General features: G+C 40.4%; 1 protein-coding gene across 3 annotated transcripts in view; it reads left to right on the top strand.

Moving 5' to 3' along the window:
• Nucleotides 1–5,802: 5,802 nt before the first annotated feature.
• The window catches only part of pcnx1 (pecanex 1), a 283,871-nt gene continuing 266,840 nt past the window's right edge, over nt 5,803–22,833 (top strand). For 2 of the 3 annotated variants that reach the window (XM_060828820.1, XM_060828819.1), the window contains exon 1: nt 5,803–6,098. In XM_060828820.1, the coding sequence (XP_060684803.1) occupies nt 5,946–6,098 (153 nt within the window). In that variant the 5' untranslated portion in view covers nt 5,803–5,945. The remainder of the gene's footprint in view (nt 6,099–22,833) is intronic. The other variant, XM_060828822.1, reaches the window with a different exon arrangement.

Raw genomic sequence — 22,833 nt, 5'->3', positions numbered from 1 at the left:
AACCTACCTGTCTATCTTCCTTCTCATCTATCCACCCCTCACTCCCCACCGACCTATCACCATCACCCCCTACTCTCACCCACATATTGCCATCCCACCTACCATTCCCCCAGACCTACGCCCCTCCTCCTATTTATCGCTTAGTCCCCTTCCCCCTCCCCAGTCTGGAAGAAGGGTCCTGCCCAAAACATCGACTCTCTTGCTCCTCAGATGCTGCCTGACCTACAGTGCTTTTCCCAGTGCCACGCTTTGTTAACGTTGCTAATACTGAAAAAGTTCTGTGCGCAAAAATAATCAACCAATCCAAAGTTGTTAGTGTGTACCGCCACCGTAGGCTCACAATGTTAAAATCCTGTCCACATAGATGCCTGGATATAGGTCTTGGTTGATCAGTGAGTGGCAGGACTCCCTAAAGAGGCTGAAGAGGCCCTGCCAAAATTCAGACACTGAGAAATTATTGACGTGAAACTGAGAACTAAAATAGGTTAAGAACAGTAGAGTGATTGTCACTGTTCTAAAAAGAGTTGCTGTCAGCATATACATACACAGTATACTCTCCAAGGTGAACCCCAATTTAGCTTCAGAACACTCTTTGGAAATGATGAAAAAATGAATTCTAACTTTTGAGTTTCTTCTAAACTAAACCAGACTCACCACTAAACTCCACATCCCAATTACACCTTCCTAGACTTACACCTTCTGACAACCATTATGCTTCCAACCAGAAACTTCCCTGATCCAACGCAATTGGACACTCACCGTATATCCCTGAACGGACACTCCCAGACCCGATGCCTCCGCCAGTCTGAGCATCCACCCCAACAAACCCCATTCAGCCTGGTGCAATAAACCTGCACACCCCTCCCCCTATCCACCAACACTGCCACCTACAACCTCCCAGACCCTGGCTTGATATACCCTGCTCCACCCCACCACCAGCAGCATCCGACAACCTATAAGCTCAAAGCAACACTCTACTCCACCACCTGCTGATCTCAGCATCCCCCCGCACCCCCCCCCACACTGCTTGATGTAATCCCATTCCCCCACTGGTCTGACACCCCTGACCCGACAACACCTTGACATCTTGAACCGTTGGACCTATCACTGATCCACATTCTGTCACAGAACATGATACCCTACCCTCTCCCCACACTCACCCCAGCACCCAACCTCAAACCGATTGCAAGCCTAACCAATTATTCCTTCATCTCTTGGGTGTCCCATCCTCTTGGCACTCTCCCCACCTGATATGCTATTGAGCTTACTCATAGAGACCCTAAGGACACAATTACCTGATATATTTATGCTTTCACAGGATCTAACAAAATGGCTGGATGTGCTGCTGGATATTTACATCACAGAATCTAGCTCATTGACTGCAGCAAAATGGAACATGTCTTCAATGATCAACTTCACTGATAGGTTCATGGATTTCTGGACAGGCTGGAATATGGGATCCCTATGCAGGAATCAATTTGAAAAACATCTAAAGGCGTGTGGATGATTTTTAATCCAATCAGTGTCGAAAATAGGTTTTAGTCAACCTTATGGGAATATCTGGGCAATTGTGTTAAGTGTTGGAACTTTTAAAAAGTGCGCAAATAGAGCAGCTAACAACCTTTAACAAGGAAGGAGTCATATTGGCCCAGATCTCAGTGTCAGCATCAGATCTGCTCTTTGTAATTCAGGCTAAAGAAACACTTACTTACATCACTCTGATTCTTCTGGCAAAACATTCGTTGGAGGATCCTGCAGAACTCACCCAGTGCAGGAATCCTGGGCGATATCAGTGAAGGGAGTCTGCATAGAAGCCACCCTGTCTTTCATGGCACTAGCTGTCATATTCTGCTAAGAAAAAGCTTCTCAGTCCTTTTGTGTATCTGTGTGAATGCACTTCTGTACAATTGGACTAGGTAAAGAGCTAAAGATGGGTAAGTTGGTAAATCTGGGGAGGATGGCAGTTATGTAAGCTGGCACCTGGGTGGGGGAGCAAGGTCAAGACAGCTTGGGTTGGAGGAATCAGGAAACAGAGATAGGTGATGGTTCTTCAGTGGATTATTGGGGAGTCAGGAAGGTTAGTTGTAAAGCAACCAAGTAATCGGACTGAAACTTTTGGTATAACATCCACTGGGTAAATATTCAGATAAGACATTGTCAAAACTATCTGAAGTCCCCATTGAAGAATTGTGGGAGTAGAGGAATTGCCCATCAGAAGTTCCAAGTTCCTGGGAAATTCTCATGCAGTCAGTGTGTCAAACTTTTCTGGTGTCCCAACATGCACATGGAGGATGTACCAGTCAGATGCTGACTGACAGTAAACTGAGCATGATGACTCTGATTCGTCAAAGCATTGCCTGATGACTAAAGCAGAGAATGGCTACCGTTTGTTTATTTGAAACAGGTGGTCTCCGAGAGTGGAAGATCTAGGTGTATTCGTAGTCAGCTAGTGAAGGTTGTAAGTGGGGCCAGGAGACTACAATAAGATACAAAAACAAGGATACACAATGTAAAGAGGAGAACAAAAGGAAATTTCTTTTCTTCCTGTTTCCAGAGCACTTCTAGTCCTCATCTCACTACTGTGTGCTATTTACTTCTGGTATCTTCCTTTGAATTCTGTGAATTCAGTGTTGGGTGTTGTTTCTATACTGATATTGGTGGATTTAACCTCATTTCAATCATCAGGAACATGTGTTCCTATGTTTTGCAGACTTTTAAAATAAAAACAAATTGCCATGAAATATATCAGCAGCAAAATGGTTTGGTTTGGGTCGGACAGGAGACATATTGCTGTCTGGTATCCAATATAACACTTCAGCTGAATGATCCACCCCTGGCTGTGTAGCTGACCTAACAAAAATTGTTTGGTCAACATTTTTATATTTAAGAGAACTAACATATTGTTGTTTAGTTATCTTATACATATAATTTTGAACATTTTCTCTAAATCCTTTGCCTCTCTACCTCACTCTGAATCTTCAAAAAGCCAACTTTTCTAAACATTCCATTTGCATCTCCTAACACTCGGAGATTGAGATCCTTTCTTCTTCCAGGAACTGTCTTGGAATGTCATTCTCAAGGGAGTACAGTAGGGATATGAGTGGCACTAACTGGATGGCTCCTTTAGCAAACTGGTGCAATTATCATGGATTGAAGGGTTACTGGTCATGCTCCAAAATTCTATGCATTCCCTCTCTAATCTACTTTGCTTCCCCATTTCTATTTCCTTTTTTTAAGTCCACCGTAAAACCCACTTCTTTGATGAAACTTTCCATTGCCTTCTCAAATATTTCTCTCTTTGGCTTCAAATGCTACACAAATTCTAGTTTTCTGATGCAAACTTGGACAATTTAGCATTCTCAATAACAGTACAGGCAGTCTGCTTATAATTGTGAGCACTTTGGAACAAGCTATTTTCTTCTGAAATAAGTAATGATTTTGACATGTTGAAGGATTTGAGCAGTGATTGAGCATTATTAATAGTTCTGAGGAAGGGGTCATTGGACCTGAAACATTAACTCTGATTTCTATCCATCGTTGCTGCCAGATCTGCTGATCATTTCCAGCATTTTCTGTTTTTGTTTCTGATTTCCAGCATCCAGGTAACTTCAGTTTTCACTATTAATAGTAGCTTGGTAATACACAAATTGAGTATTGCTGAAAGGAGACACATTTTATCTAATTTTTTTGTCTTGCGCTCATCAGAACAATTCACAAGAATATCAATGTAAAGACGAACAGCAATTTTAGACAGTAGGAGCAGAGGTACTGATTGGTTGGCCAGAGGACTCTGATTGGTTGAGGCATTTCCATGGAGGATGCACTAGTCAGATAATGACTGACAGTAAACTGGGCATGATGACACTAATTCGTCAAAGTATTGCTTGAGGAATAAAGTGGAGAATGGTTACCAGTTGTTTAGCTGAAATAGGCAAAGTGTGCGTACATATTCTTTCTGTTTGCAGACCCAGAACAGGGCCCTGTGTTTTTGCCTAAAATTTTCCTCAGATGCCTTAATGCACTCCATCCTGAGCTCAAATTCACCCTTGTAATGAAGCAGTCAAATGAATTTATTTTCCTCTACACACTAGTTGAGAAATCTGCCTGGGGATTTCTAATTTTGTGTACTGCAAACCTATCTTCACTGGACAATATATACATTGGGATCTTTATAGTTTCCCATACTATAACATTGACCTAATTGACAAGCATACAAAGAGCGCGCAAGACATTTTCATACGATGCAAATTTTATGCTGAAGTAGGGCACGTCAAAGCTATCCTGTGAAATAATGCCAACTGTCATCATATCATTTCTCGCCATATGCTGCGCAAACTTATGAATGGGCAAATGGCCACCAATTTCAATCTTGAAAGTGCTCTGTCTATCTTAGATTACGCTGGTAAGGTATCTCAAAACAGTTGAGCAACAAGTGAGGCGAAATGTTTCATGCTGCCACTAAGCAGTAGTGACCCCCATTAACAAAATGTTATTGTCAAGCGAGAAAGATGATTTGTCTATTAATTGAATGCACTTAATGGTAATGGAGTGTTGCCGAACAAAGAGACCTTGGGGTGCAAGTTCATGATTCCTTTAAAGTGGAGTTGCGCATAGAACGAACAGTGAGAGATGAATAGACTAGGGCTATTTTCCCTGAAGTTTTAGAGGCTGGTGGGTGACCTTATAGAAGTTTATAAAATCATGAGGGGCATGATTAGGGTCGATAGCCAAGTCTTTTCCCCAGGATTGGAGAGTCCAAACTAAGGAGGCATGGGTTTAAGATGAAAGGGGAAAGATTTAAAGGGGACCTAACAGGCAACTTTTTCATGCAGAGTTTGGTGCGGGTATGGAATGAGCTGCCAGAGGAAGTGGTGGAGGTTGGTACAATTGCAACATTTAAAATGCACCTGGATTGGTACATGAACAGGAAAGCTTGCGTGGGATATGGACCCAATGCTGGCAAATTGGATTAGATTAATTTAGGATATCTGGTCAGCATGAACGAGTTGGACCAAAGGGTCTGTTTCCATGCTGTACATCTCTTTGACTCTGCGTGGTAGATTCTTTTCCTGTGGCACTTGGTCCCAACGCCAACTAAAACATCTTATCCTGGTGTTCAAGTTCTTCAATCCTCCTTATTATTGTAAATCCCTCCATATTCACAATCCTCCATGAGCTCCGCGTTCCTCCCAGTTCGGGTCTGCAACTCATATGATTTCCCTTGCCAGTATATTGTTACAGCACTCGTGACTGTCTCTTCAGTCGCCAGGCCCAGTTTCCCGAATTTCCCCTCAACAGCCAGTTTTGTACTTCGCTATCCTGCTTCAAGACTCTTGGAAATCCATAAAACTGAGTTGGATTTTGCTTTAAAATGCTGAGAACCACATTCTGTCACTTTACCGTGTTCCTATATCAATGCAAATACTTGTCTTTGTAGTGATGTGAATGAATCACAAACATTTTTTGAACATTCATGCCAAGAAAGAAGTGTTGGTAAACATAGTTTTGTATTCCTGAAGATCTGTCTCCTCTCAGCGCTTTGACCGTCAACAACCTTTCGCTGCAAGACGGTCGTTGTGCCTCTAGGTGGGGGTGCAGAGCGCAGTCGTCACAAGGGCGCAGACAGCGGGGTGTGTCCCTCTTGCTCAAAGCACGCTCGTTGGCAGTGCTCGCCAGCTCGGGTCTTTGTTATTGGACAGCCGACGTCGCTGCTGGGTCAGGTAATGGCCCCGGGCGCCGACGGGATAGCATAGCTGGAGCTGGAGGACCGCGGGAAGTCATCCCAGCTGCTGCTGTTGCCCAACGACAAGATGGCTGTCGGGAGTAAGCTGAAGCCAGCAGCGACCAGCACGGCGGCATCCTACACGTATACAGGAGGATAGCCGGGGCTCAGGACTCCTGTTTTCATACCGCTGGGATACCGTTAGACCGATATATGGACAGAAATGGGGTCTCAGACTTTACAAATCCTGAGACAGGGAGTCTGGGCTTCAATCACTGGCGGATGGTATTATGATCCTCATCAAAATACATTTGTGAATGCTTTCCATCTCTACATCTGGCTCTTCCTCCTTTGTTTCCCATTCACACTGTATATGGTGAGTATCTGGCTGTGCGTGTTTACTGACAATCACTTGGGCATGTTTTGAAATTCATCATTGGATTTCCGAAATGTCCATGTGTGTTTGTGTAGGTTAAACTGTTATTTATATAATAAACACTTAATAACTGTTTCATGGTGTGAAGGTTCCCCCCCCCCCCCCCCCCCAAGCTGCGCTGGAGTAATGTGGGATGTTGATTTAAAAAAAACAAATGCCAATCTGACATTGGTGAAAATTATGGAATAATAAAAAAAGGGCTGCATAAATGATTATTTATTGGAATATGAAAGATCGTTTTTGTAACTAATACTTAAGAATAAAAATTTAGTCGTTATTAATATCAAAGATTTCTTGGCTCTGCATTGTTGTCGAAGGCGATTTAAAATTTTTATCTTTGTTGTTCCACTCCTGTATTGTTTTTTTTTAATTTTAATTTGTTTTAAATAGAATTGGAATAAACAAACTTAAAATGTACGTTAACCTAATGTGTTGTATTTTAAGTTTATTTAAGCATATTGGTATTTCATTTAAGGAGCATTTCTGTGAAATGATAGCTGTCGTTTTTACTGTCCTTCTGCTTTAGCAGCTGGTGTTGTTTTGCCTGTTTTATTACTGCTTGTAATGTCACCTGATTTGTTTTAGTAGGTTGTGCTTCTGGAAAAATAGTGTGTAACATGTAAGAATAAACAAATGGAAAAGGTGAGGCATTGTGAATGTTGCAAAGGAGGCATTGTTTGCTAGGGTTGCAGAGTTAATGACCGTTATTTAACGTGCATAAACTAGCTCGAGCTTATGATAACCATGTTTTATCGTAGAGAGATTCTCTATGCACAGCTCTTAGGGAAATACTTTTATAGATATAATCCTGTTTAATATGGAGTCTGCATAAACCCATAACAATGGACTTTAAACCAACCTGCATCTCAGTAGTTCCCTTATGGGAGTTAAATGTTTTTAAGGTGTGACCAAGAGATAAAAATTGACACTGAAGCGTCAGTACATGGGCAGCATATCTTTTACATGGATGTTATTTTAAAAATGTTAATTTTGCACAATGGTGGTAGTGGTGCTTCAGTGTCAATTTTTGTCTCTTGGTCACACCTCAAAAATATTTAACTCCCATAAGGGAACCACTGAGATGCAGGTTGGTTTAAAGTACATTGTTATTGTTGCTGGTCCCATTTTTTGGTTCAGCCATGAACGTATCTTGTACAACAAAATATTACAGAGTGCCTTGTGGGGCAAAACTAAACACAGATGTGAAATACTTTCCAAGCATGGACGGGTTGGTCCGAAGGGTCTGTTTCTATGCTGTACATCTCTATGACACTATCAACATTTAAGAGGCATTTGGATGGGTATGTGAATAGGAAGGGTTTGGAGAGACATGGGCCTGGTGCTGGCAGGTGGGACTAGATTGGGTTGGGATATCTGGTTGGCATGGATGGATTGGACCGAAGGGTCTGTTTCCATACTGTACGTCTCTATGACTCATTCAGAGTTGGTTTGAGTTTTGTGAGGAACTGAGATAAAAACCATAATGGTGTTGTTTAATTTTTCTTGGAGCAAATCTGTTAGTTATACAATTATTGGAGATCTGAAAGGACAGACAGGATGGTGAGATACTGGTAGTCATGCAATCAAACCTTCACCAATGCATATGACCAAAGCTGGCAACCCTACCCAAAGACCTAATCAAATACCAACAAAATATTTTGAAAAGCTCTGAGGAGGATAGAGAGTAGATTGTGTGCCCAAGATTGCAGTTTTAGCATTAAAGGAAAAAGGAGGTGCATTGCTGTGGGATTAGAAGGTACAAGCTAGCAGGTAGGAATGGAAGTGATTACAGTATTAAAGAAGAGTGAGAATGTTGGTAGAGGAATGACAATTGTTGTGAGTTAGTATGTTGGGACTTTGAAGTTTTTGACTTGCAGTTTGTGGATGTAGAGCTCAGGAAATCAGGAAGGAGTGTTGTTCTATCAGCTCAGTGAACCAGAAAACAGTGAGGCTGAAGTGCAGTTAAATGGGTTGATGCTGCAAATAAAAGGGTCAGGCTTGGCAGTGCATTCACATTAAAAAATTTTGTTTTCAAAATAGTTTCCCAAAAATAATGCGTCGTCAATAGAAACAGAAGTGTAGATTCTACTTCATTAAACAAGCGAATGCAGTGAAATGTTTGTAAATCATGGTTGTGTTGCAGCAACTTTCTTTTGCACCTCAGTATTTGTTTCACAGGAAATGGCAATGATGAGATGCCACATGATCAATGTGCAAGTGGTAGCATTTTGACATTATGGACAAAAGTGGTTACTGAAGTTGTGAAGCTTGGTAGTTGTGCTGGTGAAGCATTGAATCCTGTTCACTCTCCTCTCATTCCTGCAACATGTCCACGTTTGCTTCTCTCTTCCTTGCTCTCTTACCTTATCACCCCTCCACTCTCTCCCCTTCTCGTCCTCTCTTTCCCCCTCCCCCAATATTCTTTCTGTGCATGCACACATTTTTATCCTCTGTGATATTGTAAATGTGCTTTGTCCTGAATTGGTTATACATTTGCTAAATTTATGGAGGATGGTCAGTGATTGGAGGGGAAGAATCTAGTACTATGTTGGCATCAAATCTAAAGGAATAATCTTCAGTGCCTTGCTGCAACTACTGTTTGTCTGAATAGAAAATTACCCACTACCAGAATCCTTCTCAACTTAATGAGTGTAAATCAACAGAATGGAAACAAATGAAGCAGATGAATTGGGAGGCTTATGTTGCATCTCAAATTCCAGTCAATCTGGTGAGGTTGTATTTTCGTAGTGTTAGAACAAAAAAGTAAGCATTTCAACACTAACTGAACAGTAACAAAGCACAGATGGATCTAAAGAAGGAGTATGCGTTATTCTTTAAGACGAGCGACATAACTACTTCATGAAGTCATCAAACATTATTATAACTTTTTTGTCTATATTTGAGAAAGCTGTTCACAGAACTATCTAGGTTATTGTGTGTCTGACAACTGCACAGAGGTAAACTGGCTTTGGTTGTACTATCTCTATTTGAGAGGAAGAAAATAGACCCTTGAGTATTGATTTTTTTGAGTCTCAGTGACACACATGACATCTTCCAGTGAGTGAGAACTCCAACATGTTATAAAATATTTCCCTTGCTATTATAGAGTGTCCATAACTAACTTTGAGAGAAATGCCATCTTTAGTATTTCATGGAAGCTTTTTAAATTCTTCTCTCAAAGTTTTAAAATAATTAGTAATTATTTTCAATGAGTGTTTATTAAGTTTAATAATAATGAGGCAGAATTGTGACATTGATTCTGATGGGAAATATTTATACGAAATGGTACTTTTTGATTTAAAAAAAAATGAATTGGGAATGTTTTGAGAGAGTAGTTTACTGTAAAATAATATAATATTTCATTGTGTATTTGAGAATTCCACTTCACAGAAGTTCCATACTAAATGCTAGAATGACACTGAGCTGTGCACACAATGTTTGGCCTCTGGTCTTTTTTTGTCTTTTAATGATCTTTTAAGGACACTCCAGTTACCTTACATTTGAAGGATGTGTTGGGGGAATGTGGTATGGAATGATGCTGGAGTAATGTCAAGGTTCATGAAAGTTGAATTGTTTGGTTTTCCCTAACCTGATTGCTATCGAGCGACAATCACTTCTGCTAGGAAGTGAGAAAGTGTTTGGTTGAAGTTGGATTGAGGTTGGCTGTGATTCTGAAGCTTGAGTCTGGCTCATTCATGAATAATAGGCACGAACATGATAAGATTACGGAAGTCTTCCTCCAGCAGAAGTTGCTATCTTTTGTAGTGAGGAAATAGGGTGGGCTGAAGCATTCAGAACCATCAGTTACTAAGAATATTTATTGGATCTTGATTTGACTAACAGCCTGGATAAATTTTATACTTCAATTTTTGTCAGTCTTTATAAGGTTAGAAGTGGAAAAACTGCACATCTGATGTTGAACAAGAAAATGTTGTTGACCCTGAAATACCCTGTTTGAGGGAATATTTCTGTGTGGTATTTGGTTTAAACAAAAAAAACTTTTCTCATCACAACAGTAGAATGTTTTCCAACTTCCTTTGAATTTTCCCCCTTATTCCTTTCAACTTTGCTTCTTTTGAGATAGTCACTTATGTTTTAGTACATTTTCCTGCATCGCAGCTGTCTTCTGACATCTTTTGTTGACCGATGAGTGTTACCAGGCAGTTTGGATGAAGTGGGAGAAGGACATATCACAGCTAGGCTCAATCTTTCATTTATTGAGTATTCACACAGCTGCACCCAGCTGGAGTCACAGGACAATGGAACCAAGCACTTTCATGGTCAACTAATATGGTACATATTTTAATTTGGAAAATTGACTTGATGAGATGCATTTAAAAATATGATAATCAAAATGCCCATGTTGTATCTCTCAGGGCATTGAAACATTTTCCAGTTGGTTGCTGGAATGCTTGATGATAGATTTTGACTGGCACTCCACTTGCCAGCTGGAACTTTCTTTTACTTCTACACAGGTCAAAAGGTTGATTTCAAGTGCCAGTGCCATGAGAAACTGATGGGGAAAATAGCACATTTGGATTAGAGTAGTGGGATTTATGACAGGATATTGCGCCACAGAAAATCATTCGCTTTACTGTTGTGATTTGTTCTGATCTCTTCCAGATGTGCTATTGGATTTGTGTCTACATAAAGGCTGAAATTATAGCCACAAGCTTGTTGTGCTCCTACATATTGAGAGCTTTTAAAAAGAAACATGATAATGCTAATTCCAAGTTTCAATAACCTCAACAAAGGCTTTACTGTGTCGTTTTGTAGCCTCTAATTTGAATTTTGTTTGCAATGGTTATTGTAATTTTGATGCCATGCAGCCTTGAACAATAAAAGAGAGAAACCAATTCCAAATGTTGACCATAGCTGCAATAATGTAGCCTTCACAGGAAAACTCATGCAATATCTAGTTTAAAAACTGTCAATAATTCTGTAGCAAGCAATGCTGTAGTGAGAAATATTGCAGTGGAGTGAATGAACAAGCTGAAGCTAAGAGCTTTCAGGCCATTGTTAGGATCAGAATTCAAAATCTCTCAAATTAGGCCACAACAAACTTTTCAGAATTTTGCTCAGTTCCAAATAATCAGCATAAGTTGAATTTTATTCCCAAAGTTCAAAACAAGTCATTGGGCATCATTCTTTCAGGCCAATATTCACCCAAACTCACTCACTGACTTGCAGAAATTTATTTACTCTAAGATGTCTGAGCCAAGGCATGTAGAAAAGCAGAGTAGCTTTAACCAAATTTGAGTGAAAGCCAGTAGTGTATAAAACCTTTTAAAGCCTGATTGTTTTCAAGGTTCCCCCAGAGAATACTCCTCATACCCATTGCCACTTGCAGTGCATTTGTGCACAGTATTTACAGTAAAATTTATTATTTTGGCAAGCACAATAATTTAATTGAAGGGATTACGACTGTTGCACAGGAGAAGAAAATTTGTGTATTGCTGAAGTTATATGAACAATCTTCCCCATCCTAATGTTTATACTCCTAGCCATTGAGCCTCTCACTTCCTTAAGAGCACTGGAGTTCTAGTTCTGCATTCTCCATCTCTTCCCAACCTACCCTCTAACAATTTCCTGCTTGTTTTTTTTCCTTTGTGCAGAATATCTTTGTTAGAAATTAATGATTCTTAGTCAACCAATCCAAATATCCAATTTCATTCAATAAGTTGGAATGATTGCATTAAATGCTGATGCATTGTCTTTTGCTGGTGTAGAGAGGAGCCAAGAGATTTGAAGTGAGTGTCCAGGTATGCTACATTGGTATCCCTGTAGCATACAGGTGATTGTATGCTGAACTCTGTGGAATTTGGCTAAACGATCACCATCATCTTTTCCCCATCTGCTTTCTGCCATCTCATTCTCCTTGGGTTTAGGGGAGTATCATGGCTGAATTGAAACTATTATGAACACCGCACAAACAGAATTCCAATAAGGCTTGCTGGTTCACAGTAATGAACTAAAATTGTGACCACTTTTATATGTTTAGCATAGGTTTGTTCCATTCAAGCAATTATTGAATAGCAGATTATTGTATCATCATTCATTATTGGAACTGAACTGACATCTTAAGGCATGCAGATCTAATGAAGTAGATCTATAGTTCAACTGTCACTTCTGTGCTTGCTGACTAAGCAATATTGGCTCTCAATATCTTCAATTTAAACTTTTCTTCCCATGATTCAAACTTCTTCATGGCCAACACAATCTACTGTAAAAGTCCTCTACTCTATATTTTTCAAACTCTGCCATCTTTAGTATAACTTGCTGTCTTCATTCACTATAAGCAGCTGAGCCTTCATTGCTTTGATTAGCTAGCAATAACTGGATGTTGTTGCAACATACAGCAACTGAACCTTTCTAATCTGCCTTGAATTTGTTTGAAAGAGATAATCTATTCATTGCTGGTGTTTTGCAGAAAATTATACTTTATGTTTTTGTGGGAAGGTGAGATTGGAGAGAGGCAACATATGATATAATTCATACTTTTAACTGTGGACTGATCTCTACAGATCCCAACAATGTGTACATTAGGATATTGCCCGGATTTATATTTCTATTTCAGTTTTTTAATTAATGTTTTTGTGGGGTGAAGGGTGTCATTAGAAAGGTTTGTTACCATCTCTAATTGCCCTTGAATTGACTGCCTTGCTGGGTCATTTCAGAGGGTATTTAAGGATTAATTAAACTTAAGTCAGACCAAGTAAGGATGGCAGATTTACTTCCCTAAAGCTTGATAGTGAATCACAGAAGTTTATACAATAGAGGAAGATAGTGACTATGAAACTATCACTCATATAAGCTTTATATTCCATATTTATTAAGTGAATTTAAATTCTACCAGCCGTGTGGTGGGATTTGAATGTGTAGCCCCAGAGCATTGTATTGGACCTCTGGATTAATAGTTCAGTGACATTGCCACTATATCATCCTTTCTGTCTAATTAACAGTATCTGAAAGAAAAGATTGCAAATGTTAGATGCTATCTATTCCATCCAGTTCTGAAGATGTCTTTGGATTTGAAGCGATAACTCTTCCTCTATCCACAGATATTGCCAGACATGCTGAGTTTCTCTGGATTAGTGGTGCTGGAGGAGCACAGCAGTTCAGGCAGCATCCGAGGAGCAATAAAATCGACGTTTTGGGCAAAAGCCCTTCATCAGGAATAAAGGCAGAGAGCTTGAAGCGTGGAGAGATGAGCTAGAGGAGGGTGGGGGTGGGGAGAAAGTAGCATAGAGTACAATAGGTGAGTGGGGGAGGGGATGAAGGTGATAGGTCAGGGAGGAGGATGGAGTGGATAGGTGGAAAAGGAGCTAGGCAGGTAGGACAGGTCATGGGGACAGTGCTGAGCTGGAAGTTTGGAACTAGGGTGAGGTGGGGGAAGGGGAAATGAGGAAACTGTTCAAGTCCACATTGATGCCCTGGGGTTGAGGTGTTCTGATGCGGAAGATGAGGCGTTCTTCCTCCAGGCGTCTGGTGGTGAGGGAGCAGTGGTGAAGGAGGCCCAGGATCTCCATGTCCTCGGCAGAGTGGGAGGGGGAGTTGAAATGTTGGGTCACAGAGCGGTGTGGTTGATTGGTGCGGGTGTCCCGGAGATGTTCCCTAAAACGCTCTGCTAGGAGGCGCCCAGTCTCCCCAATGTAGAGGAGACCGCATCGGGAGCAACGGATACAATAAATGATATTAGTGGATGTGCAGGTGGAACTTTGGATGTGGAAGGTTCCTTTAGGGCCCTGGATGCAGATGAGGGAGAAGGTGTGGGCGCAGGTTTTGCAGTTCCTGCAGTGGCAGGGGAAGGTGCCAGGATGGGAGGGTGGGTTGTAGGGGGGCGTGGACCTGACCAGGTAGTTATGGAGGGAACTTTGCAGAAGGCGGAAAGGGGTGGGGAGGGAAATATACCCCTGGTGGTGGGGTCTTTTGGAGGTGGTGGAAATGTCGGCAGATGATTTGGTTTATGCAAAAGTTGGTAGGATGGAAGGTGAGTACCAGGGGTGTTCTGTCCTTGTTACGGTTGGAGGGGTGGGGTTGATTTATAGAAGTCAGTCCAAGGTTTAAATTTGTATTACTGAGAAAGTGCGAGATATTTATGCGTGAAAGCAATGACAGCAGTTTCTGTGTCTGCCATGAGTAAACCCTGAATTTCCTAGCAACCTGGAAAGGTGTTATAGGTGTTGGGGCTGTAACCTATCGATATATTTAAAAACAGAAAGGGAGTTGTAATCAAAAATGAATAATTAACTTTCTGTGTCGGTGAAAAGCTAATGTATTTCACATTGTGATGGAAAGAGGGCACAGAACCATTTTTTGAGATGGCTACGGAACACCCTACAAACCATAAATCTCAGACAGCAGCTGTTTGGTGTGGTCAGCAGAGTGAAAACGATGTGTGAATTTGCAAACTGCCACAGTTTATTGCAATAGATGAGTAGTCTTTAATGGAAGAGATGCATCCTGCAACTATCTAAAAATTCATGGCGATTTATTTTGGCATGTCCAATGGCTGAAGAATGATTGGAACAAGCTTCACTGCCTCTGGTGAATTTAAGAAACTCTCTGAAACTGAGACAGTACTTGGAGACAATCATTCTAGTAATGATGTGAGGTGAGGATGTGAGAACCCATTAGAAACTGTAGCATCTATAGATTGCATTGCATGCGAACATTGGTCAGACCATTCAGGAGAGATGTTAGGACGCACTTCTATACACAAAGGGTGGTAGGTGATTGGAACACTCTTCCATAATGGCAGCTAATGCTGGATCAGTTAATGTTAAATCTGAGATAGTATCTTTACTTAACAAAAATGTATCAAAAGGCACGTAGCCTGAAGGCAGATACAGTATATAGAGTTAAGCTGCAGATCAGCTATGATCTCATTGAATGGTGGAACAGGGTGCTCCTGTTTGTACGTTCACAATTTGACTTCAGTTTAAGTCAAATACAGTTAGAAATTGGGAAATATGTTGATATCTAAAAAAATGACATGAAGCTGTTGGATTGATAGAAATTAGAGTATTAAAAAAAACATAGACTGCAAAGTAGATAGAATGAATATAATCCAAGATAAGGCAGAGTTGATCTTTATTTGGTAGGTAGCAGGTAATGACAAAAGATGTTATGAGTATGAATGGAAATGTGCAAGGGATATCAAATTCGACACATTTTTAGCTTTAAAGTTATAGTAGGGCATGAGGAGGGTCAGACACAATTTGTACCTTGTTGAAAATTAAATTACTTTGTGCCATTATGTGGAGTAGAAAAGGAAAATTGCATGCCAGGCATTCCAAGAAGTTAATATTGAATTGGGTGAGGGTTCAACAAAACTAACATGAACAGCAATCACTTATCAACTAAATAATAGCATTAAAGAATTATGCCCCTTTAAAACCAGTTGGTTTCCAGGTTTTAGAAGAAGTAGGTGAAAACACCTTAAATATTTTCAGCTGAATGAAAAGAACCAGCATGAATTAGGCTTGCCTAATGTCCAGGAATGTGCAGTCCAGGTTGGTTAGCCATGGGAAATTCAGGTTTATAGCTCGGCACGGTGGCTCAGTGGTTAGCATTACTGCCTCACAGCACCAGGGTCCCAGGTTTGATCCCAGCCTCGGGCAACTGTCTGTGTGTAGTTTGTACATTATCCCTGTAGTCTGCATGGGTTTCCTCCCACAGTCCAAAGATGTGCAGGTCAGGTGAATTGGCTATGTTAAATTGCCCATAGTGTTAGGTACATTAGTCCTAACACTAATGTAACTGACATTAGTCAGAGGGAAATGGGTCTGGTTGGGTTACTCATCAGAAGGTCGGTGTGGACTTGTTGGGCTGAAGGGCCTGCTTCCACACTGTAGGTAATCTAATCATCTTCATTCCTCTTTGTTTAAGCAGCATTGCTTGCGCGCTCCGTCCCTTGTTTACAGGTGATTGAGGCGAGTGAATGTGAAGCTCTGTGCCTTGTCTTGTCTATTAAAGAGTTGGATAGAGCTCTCAAAGATAGTGGAATCAAGGGTTATGGAGATAAGGCAGGGAGCGGATACTGATTAGGAATGATCAGCCATGATCATATTGAATGGCGGTGCAGGCTCGAAGGGCTGAATGGCCTACTCCTGCACCTATTGTTTATTGTCTAAAATGACTTGAATTTTTTGAATGGCTCACTAAAGTTGTGGAAAGTTGAGTATCATTAGGTATTATTTACATGAACTTCCAGAAGGCATTCAGTGAAACCTCTGGTAAGAGATTGTTAGCTTAATCTTAAGCTGGTGGAATTTAAGGAAGATTACTGGATTGCTTAGGGGATTGGCTGAGCAGCCGATAGAGAAACCCCTTAATTGGTAGAAACAAGCAGAGAAAATGCTAGAGAAGCTCAGCAGATCTGGCAGAAATTTGCTGGAATATTTTTCACTTGACAGGCAGAGGATGATCAAAGGGGCCAGATAAGACTATAAGAAACAGGAACAGGAGTAGGACATTTGGTCTCTCGAGTCCTGGTCTGCTATTCAATATGATCATGGCTGATCTGATATTCCTCAAATCCCCCTTTTCCCCATTACCCTTCATTCTCCTACCAATTAAGAATCTAACTATCTCAGTCTTAAGTATGCACAAGGACTTTGCCCCCACTTCTCACGATGGCAAGGAGTTCCAAAGTCACTTGACCATCTGTGATGATCTGAGATTTTGTTAGCACAAGACTTTAATGGGTATGAGGTAAAGCTGAACATTTAGAATTAGATCATGGATTATCAGTAATCTCATTGAATGGTGTTATTACAGACTTGAGGGGCTGAATGGTGCTCTCCCATGTGCAAGTTTGCTGCAATTAAAATAACCGCGTTATCATTTTTGAATCTTTTGGGGTCTGTTACTGTAGCTGCTAAACATACCTGATATAATAGCATAAATTCCCAGTCGTGCTTTTGTCCCTCAGTCTGCCCACTGTTTGTTCATTCTTTCGTCATTTTTGTTGATTTTCCAGTTCACTCTCCTTGCAACAACCCTGCTTTTCCATCTCTTTTTGTCCTTTCCCATAGATACTAATTCTGGTTGGAATACAGTTTCATGGACAATGTTTCTTTGGCAGCTGGAAGTTAATTTAAGTTCTGTTTTAAATACCAAATGCAATTGGCAAGTACATGTAAAATTTCTTCCAGTGCTGCCTGAATCAAGGCCAACTATATGTGGATTGATAAATCAAAAAGTTAGAATTAGTAACTGTTTACAACCTCCAGAGGCTCACTGGCATTAGTTGGGAGGCTTGCCAAATGTAACTTCACATTGCAATTGTGTATTGCTCAAATTTTTAAATCTGCAGCTTATTGTATGTCAGATGAGAAATGCTGCTAATGTGGGGCAATTGCTTGGAGTTGCAAACAAGAAATAATCATTTATGTAGTTGCGTCATTACATTTAAAAACAACCAGCTTTGCATGCAATGTTTAATTATTTATACATGGTGCATCTATGATTTTGTGGAAAAATGACCTTTGGCGTCAACTTCAGTTGGTACCTCCTGTGTTGTTTTTATTGTTGATGATTGAAGGAAAACAGCTGCAAGCAATGTTGGATCATGCAGATTGTTAGTTTTGTGCAGCTTACCATAAATGATAAAAGCATGGCCAGACCTAAGTAAACAGTCAAACGGGCTGCAAACTGGTCTGATTCTGCAGGTTGCTATATTTAATTCAATTTTGCACATTAACTCCATGAGTACTGAACTTGTTGATGTAACTATCAATGTTTTTGCTTATATAACTAAGGTTTTTTTTAAAAAAGTCAGTTCCTTCTGTTCATTCTGTTCTCTGAATAAGGCACCTCGAAACTGATCACATAAATACCTGTGTATAATTACAAAGCGAGCATTTAGTTGTGTTTAAATGTTTATGAACTGTTGTGTTTATGACTTGTTTCCTGAACCTTGAGCTTGGATCACTGCCTTGTACTATTCTTGAAAAACCCATTGATGATGAAGCCATTAAAGCTGTCAGCGCTTGCCAAACTGTACATTGAACATTGGTTCCAGCAAAAAAGCCTTACGGCACCTGTAAATGAAATACCTTTTATCAGATTGAGTGAGATGGGATTAATTAATGACCACATAGGAAAGGGTCCTCTAGGGAAGAGTTGATCATAGCATGCTGGAATTTCAGATTTAGTTTGAGGTTGAGAAATTTGAGTTGCACACTGTCTTCTGGTGTTTAAACAAAGGTAATTACATAGGTGTGAGGACAGATTTGGCTCTAATGGACTGGGCAGACAAACTAAAATATTGGGTAGCTGATGAACAGTTGCAGACATTCAAGGAAATAGTAAATTCCTCCCAAATAAAATGTATTTCAGAGATGAAAAAAGATAGATAAAATCAAAAGGCTTACTATATTTCAGAGGTCAGTGGCAGTCTGGAGGATTGGGACACTTTTAAAGACCAATGAATGGTTACTAAAAAAAAGTGATTAAAAAGAGAAAAGGTAAGTTACAGAAAAAATGCAAAATCTAAAAGCTGAAAGTGCAACCTTCTATATATGAGAAGTGTGAGAGTAGCTAAAGTGAATACAGTATTGGTCCCTTAGAGGAAAAACTGGGATGTTAGTAAGGGGGCGAACACAAATGACAGAGACGCTAAATCAAAATTTTGTCTGTTTTCATTGTGGAGTTCACTAAACCACCCCAATAGTAGCAGGTAATGTAGAGGTTATAGAAAAGGAAAAACTTAAAGCAATCACTGTCACAAGACAAAATGTACTGAGTAAATTATTGGTGTTAAAGGTAGGCAAGTCCCCAGAGCCAGATTGGCTACACCTGAATGTCTTGAAAGAAATAGCAGTACAGATAGTGGATACGTTGATTGTAATATTTCAAAATTCCCTGGATTCTGGAAATGTACCAGTTGATTGGGAAAATGCTAATGCAATCCCTAATTCAAAAAGGGGAAGAGGCAGTAAGTAGGAAACTACAGATCAGTTAGTTTTTCATCTGTCATTGGGAAATTGTTGGAATCTATTATGAAGAAAGTATTGTGGTAATGAGAAACTTGGAAAGTCAAACCAAACCATGAGAGTTAGCATGATTTTACGAAGGGTATGCTGAGTTTGACTGACTAACTTGCTAGAGTTTGTCAAAGATGGAACAAGCAAAGTGGATAGTAGGGCTCCTGTAGGTGCAGTATATCTAGACTTTAAGAAGGTGTTTAAGGTGCTGCATAAAAGGTTCATACAGAAGGTAATATCATGTGGAGTTAGCTTGGATAGAGTATTGTCTAACTAATAGAAAACAGAGGTTAACTATGTATTTTTCTGGTTGGCAAAATATAGTTACTCAGGGCTTGGTCTTTGGGACCTCAACTTTTAATAGCCAATATTAATGACTGTGATGCAGACATAGAATATACTGTTGCCAAATTTGCATACAACTCTAAAATAGATGGGAAACTAAGTTGCAATAATGAAATAAGAAATTCATAAATGGATGTGGATGGGCTTAGGTGCATAGGCCAAAATTTGGCAGATGGAGCTTAACATGGCTAAGTGTGAGGTTATCTAGCTTGGTTGGGGAAAAACAAGGCAACTTATTATCTAAATGGAGAAAAACTTCAAAATGCTTTGCTGCAGAGAAATCCCAGTATCTTTGTGCATGAATTGCAAGTATGCTTTCCAGTAGGTAATAAGGAGGGTGACTAGAATTTTGACATTCATTATTAAAGTAATGGAGTAGAACAGTAGGGATGTATTGTTGCAACTGTACAAGGCATTGGTGAGACTACAGCTGAAGGACTGTGTACAGTTTTGACTCCTCGCTTGAGGAGGAATGTATTTACTTTGGAGACAAGTTCAGAGAATGTTCACTAGATTAATTCCAAAGATGAAAGGTATGTCTTACGAAGGGAGATTATATAGTTTTGGACTATGCTTGCTCGACATGAGAATGAGAGGAGATCTAACTGAGTTATATATGATGTTAAAGGGGATAGATGAAGTAGATGAAGAACAAACATTTCCTCTTGTGGGCAATCCTGAATAAGAGGTAATAATTTTAGCTGAGGGGTGGCAGATTCACAACAGAGAGAGAGGAATTACTTATGTCAGGGGGTCGAGAGTATGTGGAATTCACAATCTGAGTGCAGTGTGTACTGGGACAGGAAATATAGAACATAGAAGGATACAGCGCAGTACAGGCCCTTCGGCCCTCGATGTTGCGCCGACCGAATCCTACCTAACCTATACTAGCCCAATAACTTCCAAATGCCTATCCAATGCCCGCTTAAATGACCATAAAGAAGGAGAGTTCACCACTGATACGGGCAGGGCATTCCATGAACTCTCAACCCGCTGTGTGAAGAATCTACCCCTAACATCTGTCCTATACCTACCACCCCTTAATTTAAAGCTATGTCCCCTAGTAACACCTGACTCCATTAGCAGTAAAAGGTTCTTAGTATCTACCCTATCTAAACCCCTAATCATCTTATACACTTCTATCAGATCTCCCCTAAACCTTCTCTTCTCCAATGAGAACAGCCCCAAGTGCCTCAGCCTTTCCTCATAAGATTTTCCTACCATTCCAGGCAACATCCTGGTAAACCTCCTCTGCACTCGTTCTAAAGCTTCCACATCCTTCCTATAGTATGGCGACCAAAACTGCACACAATACTCCAGATGAGGCCTCACCAGAGTCTTATACAATATATTTGAGGAAATTAATGGACTAAAGGATTATGGGGAGTGGGCAGGAGCTGAGGTTGACACAAGATCAGCCATGGTTGTAATAAATGGTAGAGCAGACTTGAAGGGCTGAAATTTATTTCTGCTCCTTATGTTCTTCATATTATCAGTTATCTCATTCTTTCCAAACCTCAATCCTCCACAAAAAACAAATCCAAGATTTTTTTTGGAGGACGCTTCTACTCTTCTATTTACTTTGGGTAGCTGTAGTTCTGGTTGATCATCCTTGTCCATTTTCTCTTGTCTGTCACATACTACTTTTACAATTCTGCAGCATTTAAATGTCATCACTGGTGTTTTCCTACCTTGTCTTGATCCCCTTCTCTTCCAAGCAGTCTAATCATTTTCGTTCATGTCATCACACATCCTTCTGTGACACATCATTTCAGTCTCTCTTTTTAGCTACTTTGCTGATGCTTCTAAAATCCTCATTGGTTCTTTATGTGCTGGATCTAATTTTTACAGTCCTATGTACTCAAAATGCAAATTTAGCAAAACTATCACAGGCAATGATCTTGACGATTTCAATAAATGTTTTACCAGTTTAATCTCATATAATGTAAAGTTTTATTATGGGGGTATTGCTAGAACAAAAAAGGTAAGCTTGAGGGGTGTGTGTGTGTGTTGTGTGTGTGTGTGTTGTGTGTGTGTGTGTTGTGTGTGTGTGTGTTGTGTGTGTGTGTGTGTGTGTGTGTGTGTTGTGTGTGTGTGTGAGCGAGAGGGAGGCAAAAAAAAAGCTTATGATCTTGAAGGGATAAGAGAACCTTTTGGGACGTTTACACTCCCTTTTTGGTTTTCTTAAAAACCTTCTCCTTTGCTTTTGGTTGCATGTCATTCCCACACTCCTGATCTTTGGGCACCCGCTGCAGAAGGGGGAGGGCAGGTCAGAGGACCTCCTCGTGGGTCTGCTCCTGGGCCTGGCCAAACTGGCCATAAACAAGTTCAGGCAGTGGGTCGTGGAGGGAGTCATTAGGGCCAATTGTCTGGCCCTCTTCCATGGTTACATTCGAACCCGGGTGTCCCTGGAGAAAGAGTATGCGGTGTCCACCAACAACCTTGAGTTGTTCAGGGAGAGGTGGGCACCGCGGGGTGTGGAGTGCATTATTTCCCCCTCAAACTCTGTTTTGATTTAATCCCTGCCTTCCCCTTCACGTTTTTTTGATCACCCACCATTGCCCTTTGTTGAAAAGGACATTACTTGTCATTGGCCTCCCTGGTGTTTCCTTTCTTCCTGGTGGTGGAATATAAATAAAGATTTATGCACTTGTTCTTCACTGTGTCCTACACCTGCGCAATGACTGTTAAAAAGAAAAACAAAGGCAAAAACAAAGCATCATTTGGGTGTTCAACATTGTCTTTGTAACAATGTGCGTTATGTTAATATATCATCCATAATTGTTATCCATGCAATAAACTTCATCTTGTTTAAGACAAAAGCCTCTTGTTAGGCTGCCATGTGGTTTTCCTCTGCTGCAGTAGGCCCTTTAGATCCCTAACCTGTAGGAGGATGGCAGCAGTGAACCTACCACAATGATCAGTGGCGCAGAGAGTTCATACATAAGATGAGCAATGGTACAATTGCTTCTCGACACTGTGTCCTCCATATTGTGGTAGCAGCTTTAATTTTTGAGTACATGCCTGGGTAGGACCTCAAAGCATGTACTTTGACTCAGGCAAAAGCGCTATTAACTTAGAGCCCTCACGTGGTGAAATTGTGACCTGAGGATGAAGAATTAAGGGATTCTGTATAATTAACATGGCTGGAAACCATTAATTTCTCCATCAACATTTATAAAAAAACTTGTATTGAGTACAATAATGACTTCCCCGTGATTCATTTTTATTTCCATTTCAGGCATGTTATCTTTTTTGATTATGAGAGCATACAAAGTACTCACTTACTACATCTGTCATTAACTTGTTATCTATGTAGATTGATGTGGTGGCTATTC

Source organism: Hemiscyllium ocellatum, chromosome 8 (assembly GCF_020745735.1).
Source record: "Hemiscyllium ocellatum isolate sHemOce1 chromosome 8, sHemOce1.pat.X.cur, whole genome shotgun sequence".
In the NCBI taxonomy this organism is placed as follows: domain Eukaryota; kingdom Metazoa; phylum Chordata; class Chondrichthyes; order Orectolobiformes; family Hemiscylliidae; genus Hemiscyllium; species Hemiscyllium ocellatum.
This window is presented reverse-complemented; position numbering and strand designations above follow the sequence as displayed.